Source organism: Lampetra fluviatilis, chromosome 19, assembly GCF_964198595.1.
Source record: "Lampetra fluviatilis chromosome 19, kcLamFluv1.1, whole genome shotgun sequence".
In the NCBI taxonomy this organism is placed as follows: Eukaryota; Metazoa; Chordata; class Hyperoartia; order Petromyzontiformes; family Petromyzontidae; genus Lampetra; species Lampetra fluviatilis.
The window spans coordinates 13,461,730-13,481,748 of NC_136293.1; the positions used below are offsets into that span (position 1 = coordinate 13,461,730).

Here is a 20,019-nt window from a genome sequence, read left to right on the forward strand (position 1 = left end):
CGTAATGGCTGCAAATAATCGAATTAAGAGAACACTGTGACCACACACACACACACACCTGTAATTATTGCATATCTGAAAAATTGCTTTTAACACTGGGTAAAAAAAAATGGAAATGTACGTCATAATTTTCATGCAATGGATTATTGGAGTTGTGCACGTGCATTTGCTGAGTAATCATGGTGTGCAGTGTTTCACGGACGCTTTCTTTCCAGAGACGAGGCTGCCCCGTTTTGTATCAGTGATGAAAAAAGGCAAGAGTCCAGTTGGCTTGTTCCAGCTCATTGAATTTGTTACAACCTTTAAGAGGTCATTAACATTTTAACAAAAATAATTTTCAGAGTTCCGCTATTACCGTGCAGTTGCATCTCTTGATTCTGTACGCATGTACTGTACAATCTACCACTGTCATGGGTTTTTATTCAATAATTTGACATTCAAAGTCATTTAATGTGTTTTCTTTGTCAATTTAACATGACTTTTTATCCATATTTGATGAATAATTAATATTATCAGCTAATGACGTAATTTCTTGTTCTATCAAATATAATTGAAAGCCTTTTTCCGTACCATTCCTGGATGAATGTCAACTCATGCTGTGACAATCATGTTTGACCAATTTACCACAATGGTTCAGTGCGGTTTGGTAAAGGGGAATGGTCCTGGGACTGTTCAGACATCACTGGCCACCGATGTTAGCGATGGCCAGGAAACGCACCGAGGTTGCTCAATCCACAGCACAGTGCCGCTAACCACCGTGCCAATGATTAGAATGTGGAAATAAATATTTGACCAATGTCATTATTTTATATAATTCCAAATGTACCCCTGTGCAGTGTAGCATAATTATACCTCTGTCATGCCAGTCGATATACTCCACACACACAAAAAAAACATTGTAACATAGTCTGCGCCTAGATCAGTCAGCAAAATAGTCTGCGCCTAGATCAGTCAGCAAAATAGTCTGTGCCTAGATCAGTCAGCAAAATAGTCTGTGCCTAGATCAGTCAGCAAAATAGTCTGCGCCTAGATCAGTCAGCAAAATAGTCTGCGCCTAGATCAGTCAGCAAAATAGTCTGCGCCTAGATCAGTCAGCAAAATAGTCTGTGCCTAGATCAGTCAGCAAAATAGTCTGTGCCTAGATCAGTCAGCAAAATAGTCTGCGCCTAGATCAGTCAGCAAAATAGTCTGCGCCTAGATCAGTCAGCAAAATAGTCTGTGCCTAGATCAGTCAGCAAAATAGTCTGTGCCTAGATCAGTCAGCAAAATAGTCTGCGCCTAGATCAGTCAGCAAAATAGTCTGCGCCTAGATCAGTCAGCAAAATAGTCTGTGCCTAGATCAGTCAGCAAAATAGTCTGTGCCTAGATCAGTCAGCAAAATAGTCTGTGCCTAGATCAGTCAGCAAAATAGTCTGCGCCTAGATCAGTCAGCAAAATAGTCTGCGCCTAGATCAGTCAGCAAAATAGTCTGTGCCTAGATCAGTCAGCAAAATAGTCTGTGCCTAGATCAGTCAGCAAAATAGTCTGCGCCTAGATCAGTCAGCAAAATAGTCTGCGCCTAGATCAGTCAGCAAAATAGTCTGTGCCTAGATCAGTCAGCAAAATAGTCTGTGCCTAGATCAGTCAGCAAAATAGTCTGTGCCTAGATCAGTCAGCAAAATAGTCTGTGCCTAGATCAGTCAGCAAAATAGTCTGCGCCTAGATCAGTCAGCAATTGCCATTGCTGAACTGATCACTAACAGCTGAGTGGTTTCCGTGAAATGGAACTGGGGTGGCAGTGAGGGCCTCAGAGGCATCTGCTGAATCCAAGCACTGCCTGGCATAGAGACACATTTCCCTTACCAAGAGCTCTGTCCAAGGCATGCCACTCAAGAGTGCATTAGGTCAACCACTATATCTGTTTGGAAACAAAAATAATCCCTCGACAGTATTGGCAAGATGACAATTCGACACAATTTGGCTCCATAAGGATATACATTATGAAAGTTTACCTCACTTTTATTTCAAGGTAATATAAGGGCAAGTAAAACTCGTTTTTAGATACAGAGTTCAATACCAAAATCACACTAATTGAGTGCTAATGCCATTTGTTTTTCAGGAAAGCCTCACTGAGTGTTAAGACTCTTTTTCAAATATTGGGATGTTTGGCCCGTTACATTTTCAGTATCAGTGGAAGGAAATGGAATACCCAAATAAAATCCTTCCATGTGAGTGGCTAACACTCAACGGCTCCACAGAAAGAAGTCCCCAAAGCCATCCGCTGCGCTGCCATCTTGGACATTTCAGAGCCCGGTGTGTTTGGGCATTTGATATTTGTGATCCACCAAATCCTGCCTCCAAAGCACTGGACTGCAGTGTGGCACAATGCCCTGCTTAATTGTATTCATATTAACGTTGTCATAACTGCAGGTGCCGTGCACTGCATGCACAGTGGCAATGTGAAGAATGACCGTGCACAGCGTGAGAGAGACAGACTGCACGGGAAAAAAAAACTCATGCGTCTCTTACCTCTAGATTGTGCTCGGACTGAGTTTCTCGGTCCAACTTTCTGGCAGTCGTGTTGATGACACCTGAAATGAGTAATCACGAAGAAAATCTCGATTAAACATTGGTCACACATGAAGCGGATTTCTTTAAGAACTCAATCGCATTCATTCTACTCCAACGTTAATTCAACAGCGCTTTCAGTTTCCCTCACGCTGGAAGCTATTCATGTGATTTATTTGCTCTGAAACTAATTTTGCCCCCGGAAGTAAATGAGAATGTTTTTTTCAAGTTAGAACATCTTCTGAACGTAAATAATCAGACACTGCAGCAGCATTTGCTTCAAAACAACTAGAGGCTAAGTTTCTAATTCATATTCTAATGTTCTGCTTCGGGTTCCGTTTCTCCAAATTTCTACTTTCACCATTAAAACCCGGCTAATTAAACTCAGAGACCTCTCTCAATATAACACACCAGGCTAACGAGCCTCCGGGGAGGCATTTTGCAGCAACAGAGGAAAGAACACGAAGTGTCATATGCTTGCAAGGCTGCTGTAGCTATTCTTGAATTGTAAAACTAACACGAGTGGCCTTCCGTAATTAAATGTTGCGATTTTTTTTGATGTTTCAACTTGTAATAATAGTAACAGTGATTATTTTTAGCTGCTTGTCAAGTCATTGCTGGATTAAAACCTCCTCACACCGTATAAGTCGAAATAGGGGTTGTTTGACAATATTTCACCACGCTGGTCAGTGCGGGTTTGCAGGAGGGGGGGCAGAATCAGATCAGATATCACTCACTGCTTTTCTTAGTCATTGTCAAGAATTGAATTAAGGTCACCGGGTTCATCGCGCAGCGTGCGGCCATCATCGCGCACTGTGCCACCGATGGCCCCATGTGATTATATTACTATAATGAGCCAAGAATGTGTGTGTGTCCCGCGCGTGACGTCACTCCACATGAGGCCCACCCCCTTCATTAATATTCATGAGTGGGTGGATTTTTACGCTAACGCACAAAACTAACGCACAAGGCCGCGCACTCCACGTGCCGCACCCCTCCCCTCATTAACAATCATGAGTGGGTGACGTCACTCCCAATCCCGCACCCCTCCCCAATGACCATTAGCGGGTGATGTCACTCCAAATGGGGCACCCCCCCCCCCCTCATTAATAATCATGAGCGGAACAATTTTTCTATTGAATTTTTCAGATTTACTGCAATATACACCCGTCCTTGGACGGGCAAAAAAAGCTGGTTTTATATTTAAAAAATAAAATTTAAGTGGAAAACAACGGCAGTTAAATGAAAAACGATTATACGTGTTTTTTCTAAGTCAACTCATATTTTTGGTTCCCTTTTTATCGAAACTCACTTTTGTCATATAAAAAAGTGCATGACACACATTTCTTATTTTATTCTTTTCATGTTGAAAGTGTAACACTTGCAGTAGAATCATGTATACGTTGTTGTTTTTTTTCTTCTTCACCGGATCGAGTGAAGAAGCAAATAAATGTTACACACACACAGCCGTGAATTGTTAAGGGCATGTCTGCAATGGTGCATTCCATTCATCTCGTAGCGCGAGTGGATCTTTGGGTGGCTAAGTGTCGGCAGAAGAGTGACTAATTGGTTATTGCACCAAACAACATCTCAATGTTTCTCCTCATATGTGGTGGGCTGTCGACAAGTAGCCCTGTTTCATTCAATATGAAATAAATAATGTTCATAATGATGCACTACTGTGTTTATCCAGAAAGGCCTCAATTAGTCTGATTTCGTTTTCAGGAGGTTCTTGCATTGGAATGTTTTGCTTAATCCCATTAATAAGTGTTTGATTAATTAAAAGGAAATTGGCAAAAACATCCTTAAGCAGGACTCTGCTAAAAGAAACATTGAGACTCGTGAGGCTGAGACCCAGTGAAGCTTTTCATGATAAATTACAATTATTATTAATCCAGGTGAAGGTATTTACAGATAACAAAATAAATAAGCAGCTTTTTATATTCTGCAGAATAACGCGAATGAGTATTTTGCGTTACATTTACAGATGTAGAACACAAAGATTGGAGATTTAGTTACAAGCCATACAATAATAATATTAATTTCAACTATTTAGCATCTAGTCACTAAAATCCTAACTGCAGAACGAACTGATTCCTCTCAACAAAACAACAACTAAAATCATGAAAGACAGCATTTAGGATATTTGCAATTGACACTATGAATATACACACGATAACAATGGTGTGTTTAAGTTTAGTTAAACGTGAGAGCACTTGTTTGTACACTACTTCTCTGAGAATAAACAAGGTGATATGTTTTCTTATTGCACCAACATTTTAAGCCACTTAATTTTTAAGGAGTCATTTCACTATTGCGTGGTCTCAAAACGTTGGCCACTCATTGCACACACATTGACTGTCACACAAGCATGGCAGGGGTACAGCGGTGGTGCAATGGCTAGCACAAAGCTCTCTAAACCCACTCACCTAAGTTCAATTCCCAGCCAGAGATAATTAAAATTACAATTACAGCAGTGACTGACCCCAAGTGTGGTGGTTGAGTGATATCCGACCATGTCCTGAGAGCCCCCTTGAACCCACACTGACCGGCACGGTGAGGTATGCTCAACCAATCCACCATGACTGACACAGGGTGTGAGGATACTTCTTCCAGCCATAGATTGACAAAGAGCCTTAGATTAAAATGCAACTATTCTGCAAACAATGTGCCTATGTATGTATGTATGTTGAACTTCTTTCGCACCGTATATAGGCAACTGTGCTAATCAGGAGGTACGGGGGAAGGACAACAGACTAAACACAAAAAGCAGCTCTAAAGAAAGGAATCTAAATTAAAAAGTGCATAGCTCCAGTAGCTTCCTAATATTGAAGCAATACGAATTACGATCATACATTCGTAAATACGGCCATACACACTGTCTCACGATATATAAATACAGATTTTGTGCGAATAAAAATACCGATGTTTTTAATGACCTCACAGTTGCACCATACGCAAGCATAGCAGCATGAGATTGCGTCGTAATTGCGTTTCATGGTTGCCCAATGGAAGGCAATCTCTGCCATCTGGGGGTTGTCTTCTTCTTCACGCTCAGGGACAGCACATGATGTATACGTCCCAAATGCGCACCATGCACGAGGTCATTAGGGCAGCGCACGCCTCCTTCTCCTCCTCGGCGGCTGCTGCTGCTGCGCTACGCACGGGAAGTGAGTCCCTTTGTTTCATTACTGCCCCAGTTAAAGCATTTCGAGTTCCAAGAATAATCAACCAGGTAACTGTGTCTTTTCCTCTTCTGTCACTCCAGCGCGTTCCCATGCACGCAGGCATGGCGGCTGCTATTTATGAACAGTTCTCTTTTGCACCAGTGGTATTGTTTATATCATTGTTTATATGGTTGCTTTAATGAGATGTTTTGGCCTCATTATTAGCAACAATGAAATAAGCTTTACTGATCTATAATGAGATGCACATCTATCTTATTCAACTGCCAGTTCATCCCAACAAAATAACACCGAACACTGGGGTAAGAGCTAAAATTGTCTAAAAAAAAAGCCAACACGCAATGATTACTTCCATAGGCACAATGAAAAGCAAATGTGAATGCAAATAACGTAATGCATCAAATAATAGGGGTGGACCGTGCAGTACAGTAGCACACTGTGCCCTGAACCCATTTTACCTGGGTTTGATTCCAATCGTGGCTAAGAGTGCTGGCGAGTGATATATAATTTGTGTGGCTAAGAATGGATAAATAGGCCACCACGACTGACACTTCATGGGAAGGCATTCCTCCAGCAAGGCATAGCATTATTGATTATCTAACGGCATGATGGGAGTGGTAGTGCGAGCGGTTAGCACAGTAAGCTATGACACTGACCTCAGTTTAATTTATCTTAACATTTTAATGTAACATTTCCTCCTATATTTACCTTCATTTAAACACAGGTGATGGGCACATGGTTTTTACATCAGTCGAAAATTGCATTTAATAGAGACCAGCCAATTGACTGCTGACATCCGTATTTAGTCCCATCTTACACTTGACCTCGCTTTGGCGAGATCCAAAGCACCGTAGATCACACAGGGCAGGAATAAGTGACTGCGATATTTGTCACTAACTAAATGCCAGCGCACTGGAGGTGTTCGCCGTAGAGCAGGCAGGCTTATGCCTCTAAAGGAGTCGGAATGATTAAATGCTGTATAGCGGTGTCTGAATGCAAAGTAATTCAATTACTTTTCATGTCGCGTGAACACATTTACATTTTCCTGAGATAATTACAAAGTGTTTAGAGTATGTGAGTTAATTAGAAGTAGAATAGGTCAAAATAAAACAGTCTATAACCATTTACTCAGTAAAGTGTTTTTAATGGCAGTTTAATGCACACTTATGTTGGCGCTTCCCCCCCATCCCACCCCCTAACAGGAATAATATGCAGAAGACATTCATTAGTCACTCGCCATTCAAATCATTACGATGCTCATAAACATCATTGACATGTAACTATGATTCCAAACTACTTAACATTACAATCAAGCTAAACTCCAAAAACTCCCTACAAAAAACATTCTGCTACATTTAATTACATTACCATGAACAAAGAATTGAGGTATTAAGAAATACTCTTTGGTTCTTTCGGTAAAGTCACGTAGGTATAAAATAAAATAAATCACGACGTTTCGGGCGCATCACAAGCATCCGTCATCAGGTGGGACAATCGCAGCAGGGAAACTGCTGAAGCAGTTTCAGCAGGTTGCTGAAGCAGTTTCCCTGCTGAAGCAGTTTCCCAGGTGGAACAAGCTGCTGTGATTGCATCACCTGATGACGGTCACTTGTGTTGCGATCGAAACGTCGTTATTTATGATTTTCTACCCACATGACTTTACCGAAATAACCAAAGAGTTATGGGTGGGGTAAAGTGTGGGTAAGCCCACCTCTTCCAAGACATCAGGCCAGTGTGGCAGAGGAAGCCAAACACCCTCCAGCTCTCTAGAGCTGCCCTCTCGCGAAGGCCCTTCAACCACCAGCATCAGTGACGAGAGCTGGCAATCGCAAGGCTGCTGCTCACCTTTACCTTTTATATACAAGCGGCGAGCAGTTTGTTTATTCGCTTTGCTGTTGTTAATGGAAATGAGCTTTGAGGAAAGCCAATCACTTTAAAAATACAGTGAGAACGTTTTGGCTATAAACAGTGGCATTTCACAGCACGAGGATGATGGTATGAAGGAGGCAGAACTCGAATGAAAATAAATTATAATGCAGAATGCCTTCAGTTAGCTGCCACTCAAAAGGGATGAGGTAAACACAAATGATGAGTGATGGTGGTAGAAATGTATATATTATGCAGATATATGATGTGTTATATTTAGGATGCACCGTGAGAACCAGGAATTAAAATATATTTTAAACCTTGCAATTTCAGCTTGCAAGAGCTTTTCATGCACATCTACCCTCCTTCAACTACTTTATAAACAGATTCAAATTAAAATATGACGCTTCAATGCACTTTAATTTTAAATATGACAACTGCAGGAACAACGGTTCTTCTTCAAGAGTTTTATATATTTCTGTATTTTCTTACGTGAGTTATGGAATTACAATGATCGAATACACATTTGTAATTTAACAAGGGTATAGGCACTTTAAAATACTGCCACAACACTTGATCTGCACTTTCTTATATATATGGAAATTGCATTTAGTTTTGTAAGATGCATATTTCCCTGCCTCTGCCAACGCTGAAAAGCCCTTTAAAATATAACAAACTACAAAAGGGACCACAATTTAATCAACACAATGATAATCGCATTGCTCAGCCAGCAAGTCGAGAAATGAACGACCTTTTAAAACGAAATAAAAAACCGAAATCTTCTTGCGAAAGGAGAAATGTTTGTTTCTTGCACACAACCTCGACTGATCGCGAACAGGGTTGCACACAGGCGTCCAACAACAACACTAATAATAATATTTAGCGGCGGTGTCTGAAACTATCGCAAAGCCACGCGGAGCTCTGCGTGGTGTCGGGACCTCTGGAGGCGCTCTCAGCCGCTCCGCGTGCCGAAGCGACACCACTCCTCCTCGCTGCTCAACACAGCCCCGAGGGCAAATACCTTCTCCCCTTGACAACAGGAATAAGGAGTGCCTGTCAGGACCCAAGTGTACATTCACGTACATATACAGCCAGCGCGCGCGCGTGTGTGTGTTGCGTGTGTACGCTTTGTGGGTGTGGGCAACAGGTTTTAGGAAGAGCCGCTAATAAAAAAGCCACAACCAGTTAAAGTTGGGCTTTCTGAAGCCCTGTCTGCAAGCCTCATATTACCGTATTAATCATTGACTAATCTTGGACACTGAAAACTATGGTAACAAGCATGAGTAGTTATAATAGCTTGTTCCTTAAACGGTTTTGACTGCGCTCCATTATTACGACACGGATTTTTTTTGGTTTGCCCCTTTGCTCTTGTGTTTAAGAAGCCCCGAAATAAACACATTGCCTGCGTGTACACACTGTGCTACACACACGGCGATGTTTGGACAACAGTTCTCCCCCCCCTGATTAAAGGAGCTGGGGGGGGGGGTCTCTTGCACACCGTCGACACTCTCGCCACGTGCACGCGGCAAGCACCACAACGACTTTGCTGGCAGTGGCCACCGGCCAAATGGATTCGAAGTGGAACGCAGCTGACTAAGGGCCCTCTTCCAACCTGGGCCAGCTTCCGCGCTCAAACCACCGTGGCAGACGGTTTCGGCGTTACATGCCTGTACGCATTAGAGAGTTAATATATATTTTTTTACATTTTTATTTCACCAGCCATATGAAAGGCTGTGAGAGCAGGTAATAAGCAAAGCGAAGATTGATGGTCAGGAGCAGCGAGCGGTGTAAACGTCCTCCGTTTGTGCTCGCGTCAGTCGTCAGCCGATTCCGCACGGCGAGTTATGTCGCGGCGCGGGGCATGTTTAAGGGTTTATCCTGGCCAGGGTCAGTCAACTGGCCATAAAACACGAGGCGTGACACGCTGAGTGCGGTGGAGGCCAGGAAATACGCACGCATGCCTAACAGACATCTGTGAGAGCTCCGAGCATCTTTCAAATCCCAAAAAAAGCCTCCTGCCATTTGGTTCGTTCCAGTCCCGAAAGTCAAGAGGACAGACAGGTCTATACGTGCGTGGTATTGTTATTATTGTTACACGCACAAGAGCAGGTGGCGGCTAATCTCATGGGCACGTTCTTTATTGAAATAAAATAGCATTAAAAATTGGTCACAAACAAATTATGAGACCAAATTAAAGTTAGTGATTTTTACGTTTAATGTATCCTCGTTATATAGTTTGTATAGCAGGTTCCTAAAGGCATTACACAATAGTTTACGTTTCATTATAATACCCTCGCAAACCCTAACTGCTGTGTTTCAAAGCAGATCGATACAGCTAACAGTGTGAAAGCGGACAACATTCAATAAGAGGAGAGAAAGAGACAACTGTTCTTCTGTTCCATTGCTTCTGCCGACGTAAAACTAAACTCTTTATTTTAACCAGGGGATGCCCACTGAGCTGTATAGCTCACAAGCGACCTGTCCACAAATGAAAGCTCAATTAAGTGGCGTACGTGGACATGTATAGCGGTCAATTACTCTAAACGCACATTGATTCTAAATGTGGAGGGAAAAATCGGAGGACCCGGAGAAAAATGAATGCGACCACGGGGAGAGTGACAAGCAAACTACAAATATACAGCAGGCGTCAGGGTTGGGGTCAAATCCACGACCTCCTGTATACCAGGCGAGGTAGTTAACATTTCGCCACCATGGCACCCCTAAGGTAACGTGAAAGTAAAGGTAGCCTTCATTGTAAACATACCGTGGAGTGTCAATTCACCAGTTGTTACCATTTACTGCATACAATGCATGAACAAGTGTCAGCATTTACATAGTTTGTGATATACATGGCTAATTTAGCACCAGCAAATCACGGATGATGCTTTTCAATGCAAGTTTAGCTGCATGGAGGTACCTTGATAGTACACAGCAAGAATATTTCAACGCATGATTGTTGGGATCCATGCCAAAGGTAATTTTTCATCCCTTGCACAAAAGTTTTCTCGAGTCATAACGTGGCAATAGGTGCGTATTCTCGCAGGAAGAATACACAATAAATTCAAGCATTCAAAGTCAAACCGTTCCCGCATTCCAACGAGCACTGAGCTGAGCTCATCCCCGTTGGGAGTCAGTCTCTGTGTGGGGAAACTGCTGTTGACTTCCCCACAGGAGTGTGATTCTATAGATCACCTCAGAAAGTTGATGGACTCATTAAAGTTCCTGCTGGGATTTGAACTCAGCACCTTCTCACTGTGGCTTGGACACTCTTGCACTATGCTACAAAAAGAGTCAAATCAATTTCCGGCTCGGTTATGTGTTTCAGGGGTGAGTCTTGCTGCACAGGGCAAACATTGTTGACTTGCCCACAAAGCAATGCTATTTTATTGAGCTGAGAGGAACAAATGGCCGAGTTGACCACTGATCAAGGTTTGTATTCACAACTTTCCCAATGCAGGCAGCGCACTCTACCAATGCACAGCATGGTCAGTCATTATGATACTCCATTTACTGTACATCAAAGGACCGGAAAAAGTCAAAGCCCAGATGAAGAGAAATAATTGAGATCAGGCTCCATATCCAGTAATTATCAAGATAAGCTTCCGGATCCAATTACCACACACCCTATTACATTTTTCACAAAAACACAATTACATTAACACGATGAGTTACCTCATTATGAATTATCTAAGCCTAAATGTGACCAACAATTTCGATACTGTACATCTACTAAGACAGAACACAAAAGCACAATTTATTATTTAAAGTGCTTTCCTAAAATATGTTTATCTGGAACACTTTAGCCTAAGGAAACGGTCCACTTGTGTTCTTGCTACCTCTGTGGCATGAATACGTGAACGTTTAAATTGCACTGAAGGAATTCGAGAGGCAGCAAGTTGGGGTACTTCAATTGACAAACTTAAATGAACCCACATTGCTGGAGGAGGCACACACAAGTGGGTGGCTGTTTATTTGCTCTTACACATCACTTCCCTCTGGAAATCCATACTATATTATTCTTATTTGCATTCTTCAAAGCCTAGATTTTACCACTTTTATCCTCTGCATGCCGTAACGTATCCATTCTAGATTTGAAGCTTTCGTGACTGCAAGGATTCATATTCTTAGTTTTTTTCGGTAAAGTCACGTAGGTAAAAAATTAAAATTTATAAAAGTAAAATAAAAATAAAATAAAAATCACGACGTTTCGGAGGCAACACAAGCTTCCGTCTTCAGGTGGAACCGTCACAGCACGATTGCTGTATCAAGTAAGTAAAGTATCCAGCCAAAAGGTTGGTGTGCTGAGAGTGCTCGACTCCTAACCAGAACATGACAAGTTCCACTCTGGCGGGGGTCGACTCAGCCCATCGTCCCTCCGGGGTTAATTAAATTAGTTCAGACTCGTCCCCAATCATGGGAAAATAGATTTTCACCACTAGCTTAGGGTCATGAACAGAATTTTTGTTCCACTGTATTGCTCATTGAAGCAGGAATCCAACGTTTTACCTATAAATCTCCATTTTTAAAATAACTGAAGATGCTTCAGGAAAATCCCTAACCCCTACACATTACGATATTCAAATTTCAATTAAAGTTAGAGATGAAATGTCCCGGTCAACGTTATCACATAAACCGCATAACGTACAAGAGTGACATGGGACATCCTGAGACTGAAGGATCTTAACTATTCATGGCTTCGTGCGGTAACCCTTCTGCACGGACTTCATTTGGCTGTGGCTCTTCAGAAGGTCAAACGCAGGCCCACAAAGTCATTTGTTGGGATAGCTACTCAATGGGGTTGAGGGGTTGAACAAACCGTGTACTTGTCAGCTTTAATCCGTTCACGTCTGCTGAGACTTGACATGAGAACAAAAAAAGAGGCTTTTAGCATTTAACTGAAAACAAAAATATAAGAAAGAGAAAAACTGCTTTCGTTAATGCTGCCATTCAAAAGCAACTAAGTGTTAAGCGTGAGAATTCTCGTGCATGTAATGTTATTCAGCGGTAGTTGATTGCTATTGTTATTGTTATGTTGTTAATGGAATTCATGTTTGTGCTGCATTGGTTGTCGTTGCTGTTGGCATAATTGTGCATGAATTTGAGCGTTCTAAACAAACACCTGCCAGCTCAGGTTTGGGAATGGCTTAGCATCCACATACAAAACAATGCCAACATGCCTATATAATTAGGAACATTAATACAACATATCTGCTCTCACGGGCATCTGGAAAGAGATGGCTATGGCTGCACTGCTGCCATGTTTTCACAGTTAACCTGTCAGCAAATATTTACAGACATGGGTAATGTCCTTTGGAAAATTTCAGCCTTGTAAATGGAAGGAACACATTTCTTTTCAGCAAAGCTGTCATGTTGTGTAAACAAACTTCATGACTGAATCCTTACATGAATCATGATGGATTGCCAATGTGTAAACAAGTATGACCTCCACATGTACAACCCTTTAGTCAATCCACTGTCATGGGGGTTATTTGACCAACATTCACCACGTGATTGCCAGTGCAGGTTGTGAGGCAGGGAGCATAGACATGAGAGAACAGTAGAGTACAACAATGGATGTCTAACACCCGTTTGGATTTTAACCTGAAATTGCAGCGCTGCCAGGACGGTGCTAAGATAGTTTTAGTCTCCTGAGCCGCCCAGCACTCTCATAAATAATTATTTTTCCCTTCATATGTTTTCCAATTATGCTATTGGTAACATGTTTAGAGATAAAGAATCAATTTGCAAATGCTACGGAGCATTTTCACTCTTTTCTACCAGAGAGTGGTCTGCAAAAGCAATTTGACAGGACTATTAAAACATCCCTCAGATGACAGAACCATTGATACAGGATTGTATTTTAATTCTAAAAGCTGAAATTTAACCAAACAATATGCAAAGCCAAACAAAGATAAAACAACCAATTTCGTATAAGTATTTAATCTTTCTTCTGTCGCTAAGATTATAAACTTTTCCACCAACTGGTTTTCTTCAGGAAATTATTTTCCAAAAAGAGCAAAACAAATCCTACTTTTAATCAGTCTTTTATATTATGTATCGCTTCACTGGCTCTGCATCTTGGTAACACGTTGAATATCGTTGGTGACTGGGTCGAGGCCTTCAACTTCCCACACCTGAGAATCTACTTTGATCGCATGGCTGCCTGGAGTTGAACTCGTGTCGCAGTTGTGCTGACCAAGTGCTCTGACCTCCGAGCCTCCAGGCTAATTCATTATTATTTTATTTGTCAAATTAACTGGCATGTGAAAAAGAACTTCAATCACGACACACATTTTCGAATAGTACGATATCGTTATTATTGTGAATGAGGGAAAGACAACGTGAAAGATATGCACACACGTTTTTTATATGTCCACATTATTGAACTGTCATCAGTTACGCTCGGTGATAATGAAAAAGCTCAGGCATGGAATTGCAAAGCCTTGCGGGATTTAGTCAAAAGGCAAAGGCTCTTTTTAGCTTTTTTCACAATCAGCAAAAAGAGATCTACAGTAGCTCAGTTCATGTCTTCAATAAAACTGCTGCAATCTAATTACATGAACAACCTTTTTTCTTAATGGACAAATAATTTTACTTACATTCTTTCATCGTTTAGTGAATCCCAACTCCACGTTCCAAAACGCGATGACAAAGAATGCATAAAAGCGCTTCTTGTGTGTGTACATATGTATACATGTCGACATTATTTCCCCATAATATCTGGTAAATTAAAACATTTAAAGCATTACATTACTTGTGAAAAAAAACACATTACAACTCAGGGCAATGCTAATGGCAAACTATTTGACAGCAGGAAAATGCGACGGTTATGGCAAAGGCCACAAGCAATTGATTGCACGGTTACGCTTATTGTGCCGAGTGGTTTGGGCCACAAGCGAAATTGCACAGTTGGGCAGAGGGGATTTCTTGATGACCTTATTTAAAAAGGTCAACTGTGCAGGCAGTGGCAAACAATATTATCCATGCGAAAATGTCACGTGTTTAGTTTAAACAGTATGCAGTTTTTGTGTACATTTCTTTCCTATTAGCCTGCTGAAGTAATTTGAATTCAAAATGTGTGCAAAAATAGCACCCGTTACTGTTACCAGTTTTATTAGTAAAAAGTGACTTTCAAGAGACACCCAGGCAATGGCCGTAAACCAAAAGTATTTGTTTAGCAAGGCGGTGCTGATAAAACCCCGAAGGTCACAACGAGACCAGTGTCATGCTCTTCGTTAGCACAAGGTCAGGGTCCACCCTCAACTGTATCCGCACACAACGTGCAACGACGCAATGCCCGGTCCACAAATACGAAGGAGACATCATCACAGCGATACACTCCGCACCTCCTGCCGTGGTTATCTGGCTTGACCACCTGAATGTGAAATTGTGTTTATTGCTCTGCGACTACATCAGCCGTACGAAAGAAGAAGCAGACGTTTGGGAGGCTAATGGGCTGATAATTCATAAGATATTACATTTTATGTGAAGACAGAATGCGAGTCAGTTTACATATTTTATCACCCATATTTCTCCTATATGTACATGATGCTTTTTTCAGAATACAAATTGTACTTGTGAATATGTCATATATAGTTTTATAGGAAATACAGTATAACTAATATGCACACACGTTTTCACTTCTCAGAACATTTTATTGTGGGGTTGTGTATTTAATTAGTTTTTCATGTTTCTGGTGGGATATACCAACACATTACAGAGCTGGTGCAAAGTTCTGTTTCCATAAATATTAACTATGAGAACGTGAGCAAATTTACGGTCCATAGCAGATTTTACAGAACTTTACCTGGTGCAACGTTTTACTTGACACAGTGCTGTGATTTGTTTGTGTTATCTCCAAGATCGCAGCAGCAGCAGCATGGTGTGCAGGTTGGCTCTAAGCTTAGCCAAGCCCTCATCATGAGATGGGCAGTATATATACCGGTACATACAAAAATAATAATGGCCTGAAGCTGCCTTCCTACCACTGCCACAGCTCGTCATCCTCTTGCATGCTAGGGATTAAAGGCATTTATGAAGAAAGCTTTGCCACAGCTCAGTAATGTGAAGTCATGACTTCATACTTCGAGGTCTATTCATCACCTCCACGAAAACCCCCTCAAATAAATAGAGAAGCGTTGCAACTCCATAACACCATTTGAAATAAAACATACATATTTAAGTAAAAATGATGGGATGAAACAATGTGATTAGAAGTATATGAGCTTACATTTGTCAGCAGGATCATATATTTACGTCATATATAGGGGGTTTAATATAGACCGTGCCAGGGCATTTTTTTTTAATAAAACGAAAAAAATCAATGGGCAATGAATCTAGCTCAAAACACACTAGCTCAAACAAATAAGATTTACATCTGTTTAAAAAGCTTTGATTGTGCGATCATTCCAGATGTGACTTGGAAGAGAGTTCCAAAGGCAGACAGCACAACAATTGAAGGCTCTGTCTTGTTCCTGCTGATTTTAGAAGACATTGGGGTGTAACTCGGAGCAGTGCCTGTGAATGTAAGGGCCTAAGACCCTGAAGGGCCTTATAAGCAATAAGTAGAACACAACAAATGTAGAATGCATTTAGGAGTAACCATTCCAAAGCAATGCCTTTAATTCTCAAGATATTATGTAATTTCTGAAATATCAAGTTATATCACCTCATTCAAGTTTATTGTCCCTATAAAGCCAGATGAGAGGTACTAGATACAGTATTTTAACGCATTGTAGTTTTGTATTTGAAATATCTGATATTCAAAATTGATTATTATGACTCTAGTTATTGCGTGAAGCATAGTAGTAACTGTATATAAAGTCAACAATAATAACACAATGATAACATTATAATGTCACCATTACTGGGACTACTAGTATAGTGATAGTTGTATTAACATTTGTTTTGATTTACTTATGGATAAAGCATTATTGATAGCTAGACAAATACGTACTATTCAGAACATAAACATTAACTTATCACAAGATTGCAAGAATTCAAAACATCAGACACAATCTTCTCGAACGTTGCGTCTGTAAACCGTTGTGGCTTCTGTGAGCTCAAGGTGGACGCAGTTGAGCACGGCTCGACAGCATCACGAAACGCACACAGTTACAGTCGGCAGGTCTATGCAGAACAACTGCAGTCAAAAACGTGAGGAATTAACACAAAATAAGTCATTGATGCTGGGATTACCAGATCATTGTAATTTCAAAAAAAAAAACACAATTGTAGCCTGTTGCTTTTTTCAAACGCCATACAAAATAAGATAATTACAGTGAACAATCGCATTTTTAATGGCATAGTTAAGGAAGTGAAAGATTTGGGATTAATACCGCAATCGTTTTGCCCACTTAAGTCACTCAGCGGCAAGCGGCACTGCCATCAGCTCACTTCGTTCCATCGCGGCTAGCGGCACAGGACGCTCTCTGCACAACCGCCGTGACTGTCTGGCGGCACGGAATGCAAACCGACTATAGACGAGAGCTTTGTTTGACAGCGGTTCCCCTGGTGTACATGAAGCGAGTCACAGTGACATCCATCTTGTAAACAGGAAAACCAGCGCCCCTACCATCCTGAGCAAGAGCAAAGTGCATGCAACTACCTGGTATAATTCCTTTGTAAAATAATAAAAAAATAAAAATCATAATCTCCACTCCTAAAGTACCTTTCACCCACCAGAACACTTTGCAAGTACCTGGCCAGCAGATTTTCAGGACGCTTTCTCAGCATTAGACACATTGGAGTGTTTAAACATCCATTTGTAAGGCAATTGTTGAAATGGAGAATGTTATCCAAAATCAGATTCTGCATTGTAAGCTATATGCTCATTTCCCTTCGGTTGACGCTTTAGTATTCTTTTTCTACTTTTCCTTGGCACACACAGATGTGTGATTGTACACGTGGCCGTGAGCTGTGAATGCGTGTGGTGTATGGGAAACAAAACAACCTATGAGAACACATCACTATCGCAACTTATGAAAAATAAAAGGACCATAAGAGCTAACGAAATGTACGCAATTATCGCTCTTCTATCACTGACAGGGTCCCTCTTCCCATGAACTTCACTCGCCGATTCCTCCACCCACCCTGAGGACTCGGTCCACCAGACTGACTGTGTGGTCCCACGCGTACCGTGTCCCCCCCACTACCCTGCAGGTAATCATCACTTCTACTTCTGCCCTTGTTCTGCTCGACTTAGGAATTCCCTCCCATAGTCCATTTTCTGACATTATTATAACATTGCTCAATGCAAGACACGTATTACAGTAATTTTTATCTATTTACACATTTTGGTTGTGCCGTTTGTTTCTGGCTACCTGGCGTATTGGGCGTTTGAGCCTTCGCTCAGCAGCCGTGATTAAAAAAATCATCACGCACAGAACAAAATGAATTGGTATTTATTGTGTAGATGTACAATGGACCCCTAGAGTGGCCCTTTGCCACACAGGAAAGTGTGGAAGCTGTAAAGCAATAAAACACTTCCTGAATGAGTTGCTAACAACGGCCTGGCAGAGACACAGTTGGGACCTGTTGAGTCTAGCCAGGGGCAACCTAGCTTCTGGGTACGGCAGCTGGCAGCAAATATCCTTCAAAGTCTTCGCAAAGCTGCTCGCTCTCAGCAAATAATCTCCGCTACAAGTGCAGACGACCGGAGTGTGCGCACAAACACAACGCGTACGCCGTGCCAGGGCAGCGTACAATAATAGTGGCTCAAAATCAGTATGGCCAGATTGCACACAATTTTCTAAATCTTCTCCTTACCCTATCTTAACTTAATTCCCCTCTGTATTATCCAGTAAGCCCTCCCATTAAGATGTAAATATGAGCGAAGGTCAGGTGGGTAGTCCGGTGGGGCTTGAAACAACCGCCTATTGGGTCGCTACGACGCAAGCGCTCCGCCTTCGCCCCTGGGCGAGTTCGAATGCGCTTCGAGGCACTCACCGATTGCCATTAATCCCAAACGGGTGGTTCGTAGGACGCACCACGTGTGCCGCATTGCTCCGCGGCTCGGAAGCAGGCGGCCGACGCGTGAAACAACCCGAGACTGTCAGTGGATTCGTTTTTTAGGGGATTCGTTTTTTTTAGGGGATACAAAAAATGCGTGACACTTTCATTTAGGAGCACTGAAAGACCACGGGAAGATTTCAAGGTTTCTGGCTGCTTCAGATATGCGTGTTCTTTTTGAAAATCAGGCCAAGGCATTACTTGCAGGGCATTGGTTCGCTCCTAAACGTGCTTAGCTGAGCTTAAATCAATTCTATGACTATATCACAGTTTTCACATTTGTGCTGCAGCACAAAAATATCGAAGTAATGCATACAATATTTTTCCTTTTTACAAAACTTACAATTTTAAGTTACTAAGTTTATTTACTGAAGTTAATAAAAAAATGAACGTCCAGAAACATGAGAAATAAACATTAATTATAAGTCATGGGTCTGCAGCCAATGCTACTTTATGTTATTTCAATCTTGATACGAATCATTATAAAACTTATCAAACTTCTAATGATGATGACAATTATGATGTGAAAACAGACTCAGCATATGTAATTAAACTTGAGAAATCCAATTAGCTATAAAGCTCTTTTTCACAGACCTCTAGTCAGGGCTGATAATAACGTTACAATAAACAAAACAAAACACGATAGTCGTGCAGAATACAATAAAAACGAATCCGCCAAAAAAATACAAATAAAACTAAACCATCCCCATCCTACCAGGAAAAGCCCACCGAGGTATTAATTTTATTTCCAGAAGCGACGTGGCCAACCCTCCTGAATAGGGTGCACATCTCTCTCAAAGACCTTTTGATGGCCACCATGGAAAATTACATTCCTCATAGAATCTAAGTCTTTCTGTAAAAGTCATCATAATCAGTGTCATCTCACGTGAAACATCCACAAAGAGCAAAAAAAAGAAAACGTTTATTTTACTCTCGTCTCCACTGGGACCAAGACACCGGATGTCTGAGCAATGCTGGAGCATTGTAACACAAACTGGTAAATCATTGGAGCAATTGTGAATTTACTATATTAAATATATATTTTAAGTACACATAAAGAGCCACAACATTCCATGCACTAATATTTCACGTCCGTTTTCCTAATCAGTCATGGAGTGATAAATCTAGGAGGCTACTTCCTTTAGTGTCTGAAACAAGCGAGCACTCGAGTCATTGAGGATGTCCTGCATCCGTGGCCTTCAGTTTGTTCCGATGATAGCGGCAAAAAGAAGCCCTTCGTGTTCTACCTTAACGTCTTGTATCTAGGTCATCCACAAATATAAGCAGATTAAATATGTCCTTACCTACGGTGTCAGCTCAAACCATCTAAACCAAACAAGCACGCATGAATGCATTACCATAACGTTTTGCATAGACAAAACACACTCGCTTTAAGAACAGCAGAGTTATT

At 41.4% G+C, this 20,019-nt stretch overlaps 1 protein-coding gene across 5 annotated transcripts in view; it reads right to left on the reverse strand.

Annotated features, from left to right (window-relative positions):
• Positions 1-20,019, reverse strand: part of LOC144937706 (protocadherin Fat 1-like) — a 231,791-nt gene that overhangs the window by 83,752 nt on the left and 128,020 nt on the right. For 4 of the 5 annotated variants that reach the window (XM_078865142.1, XM_078865139.1, XM_078865140.1 and 1 more), the window contains exon 5: positions 2,509-2,570. The exons of the other annotated variant lie outside the window; for it this stretch is intronic. In XM_078865142.1, coding sequence (XP_078721268.1) covers positions 2,509-2,570 — 62 coding nt within the window. The remainder of the gene's footprint in view (positions 1-2,508; positions 2,571-20,019) is intronic. 5 annotated transcript variants of the gene reach the window in all.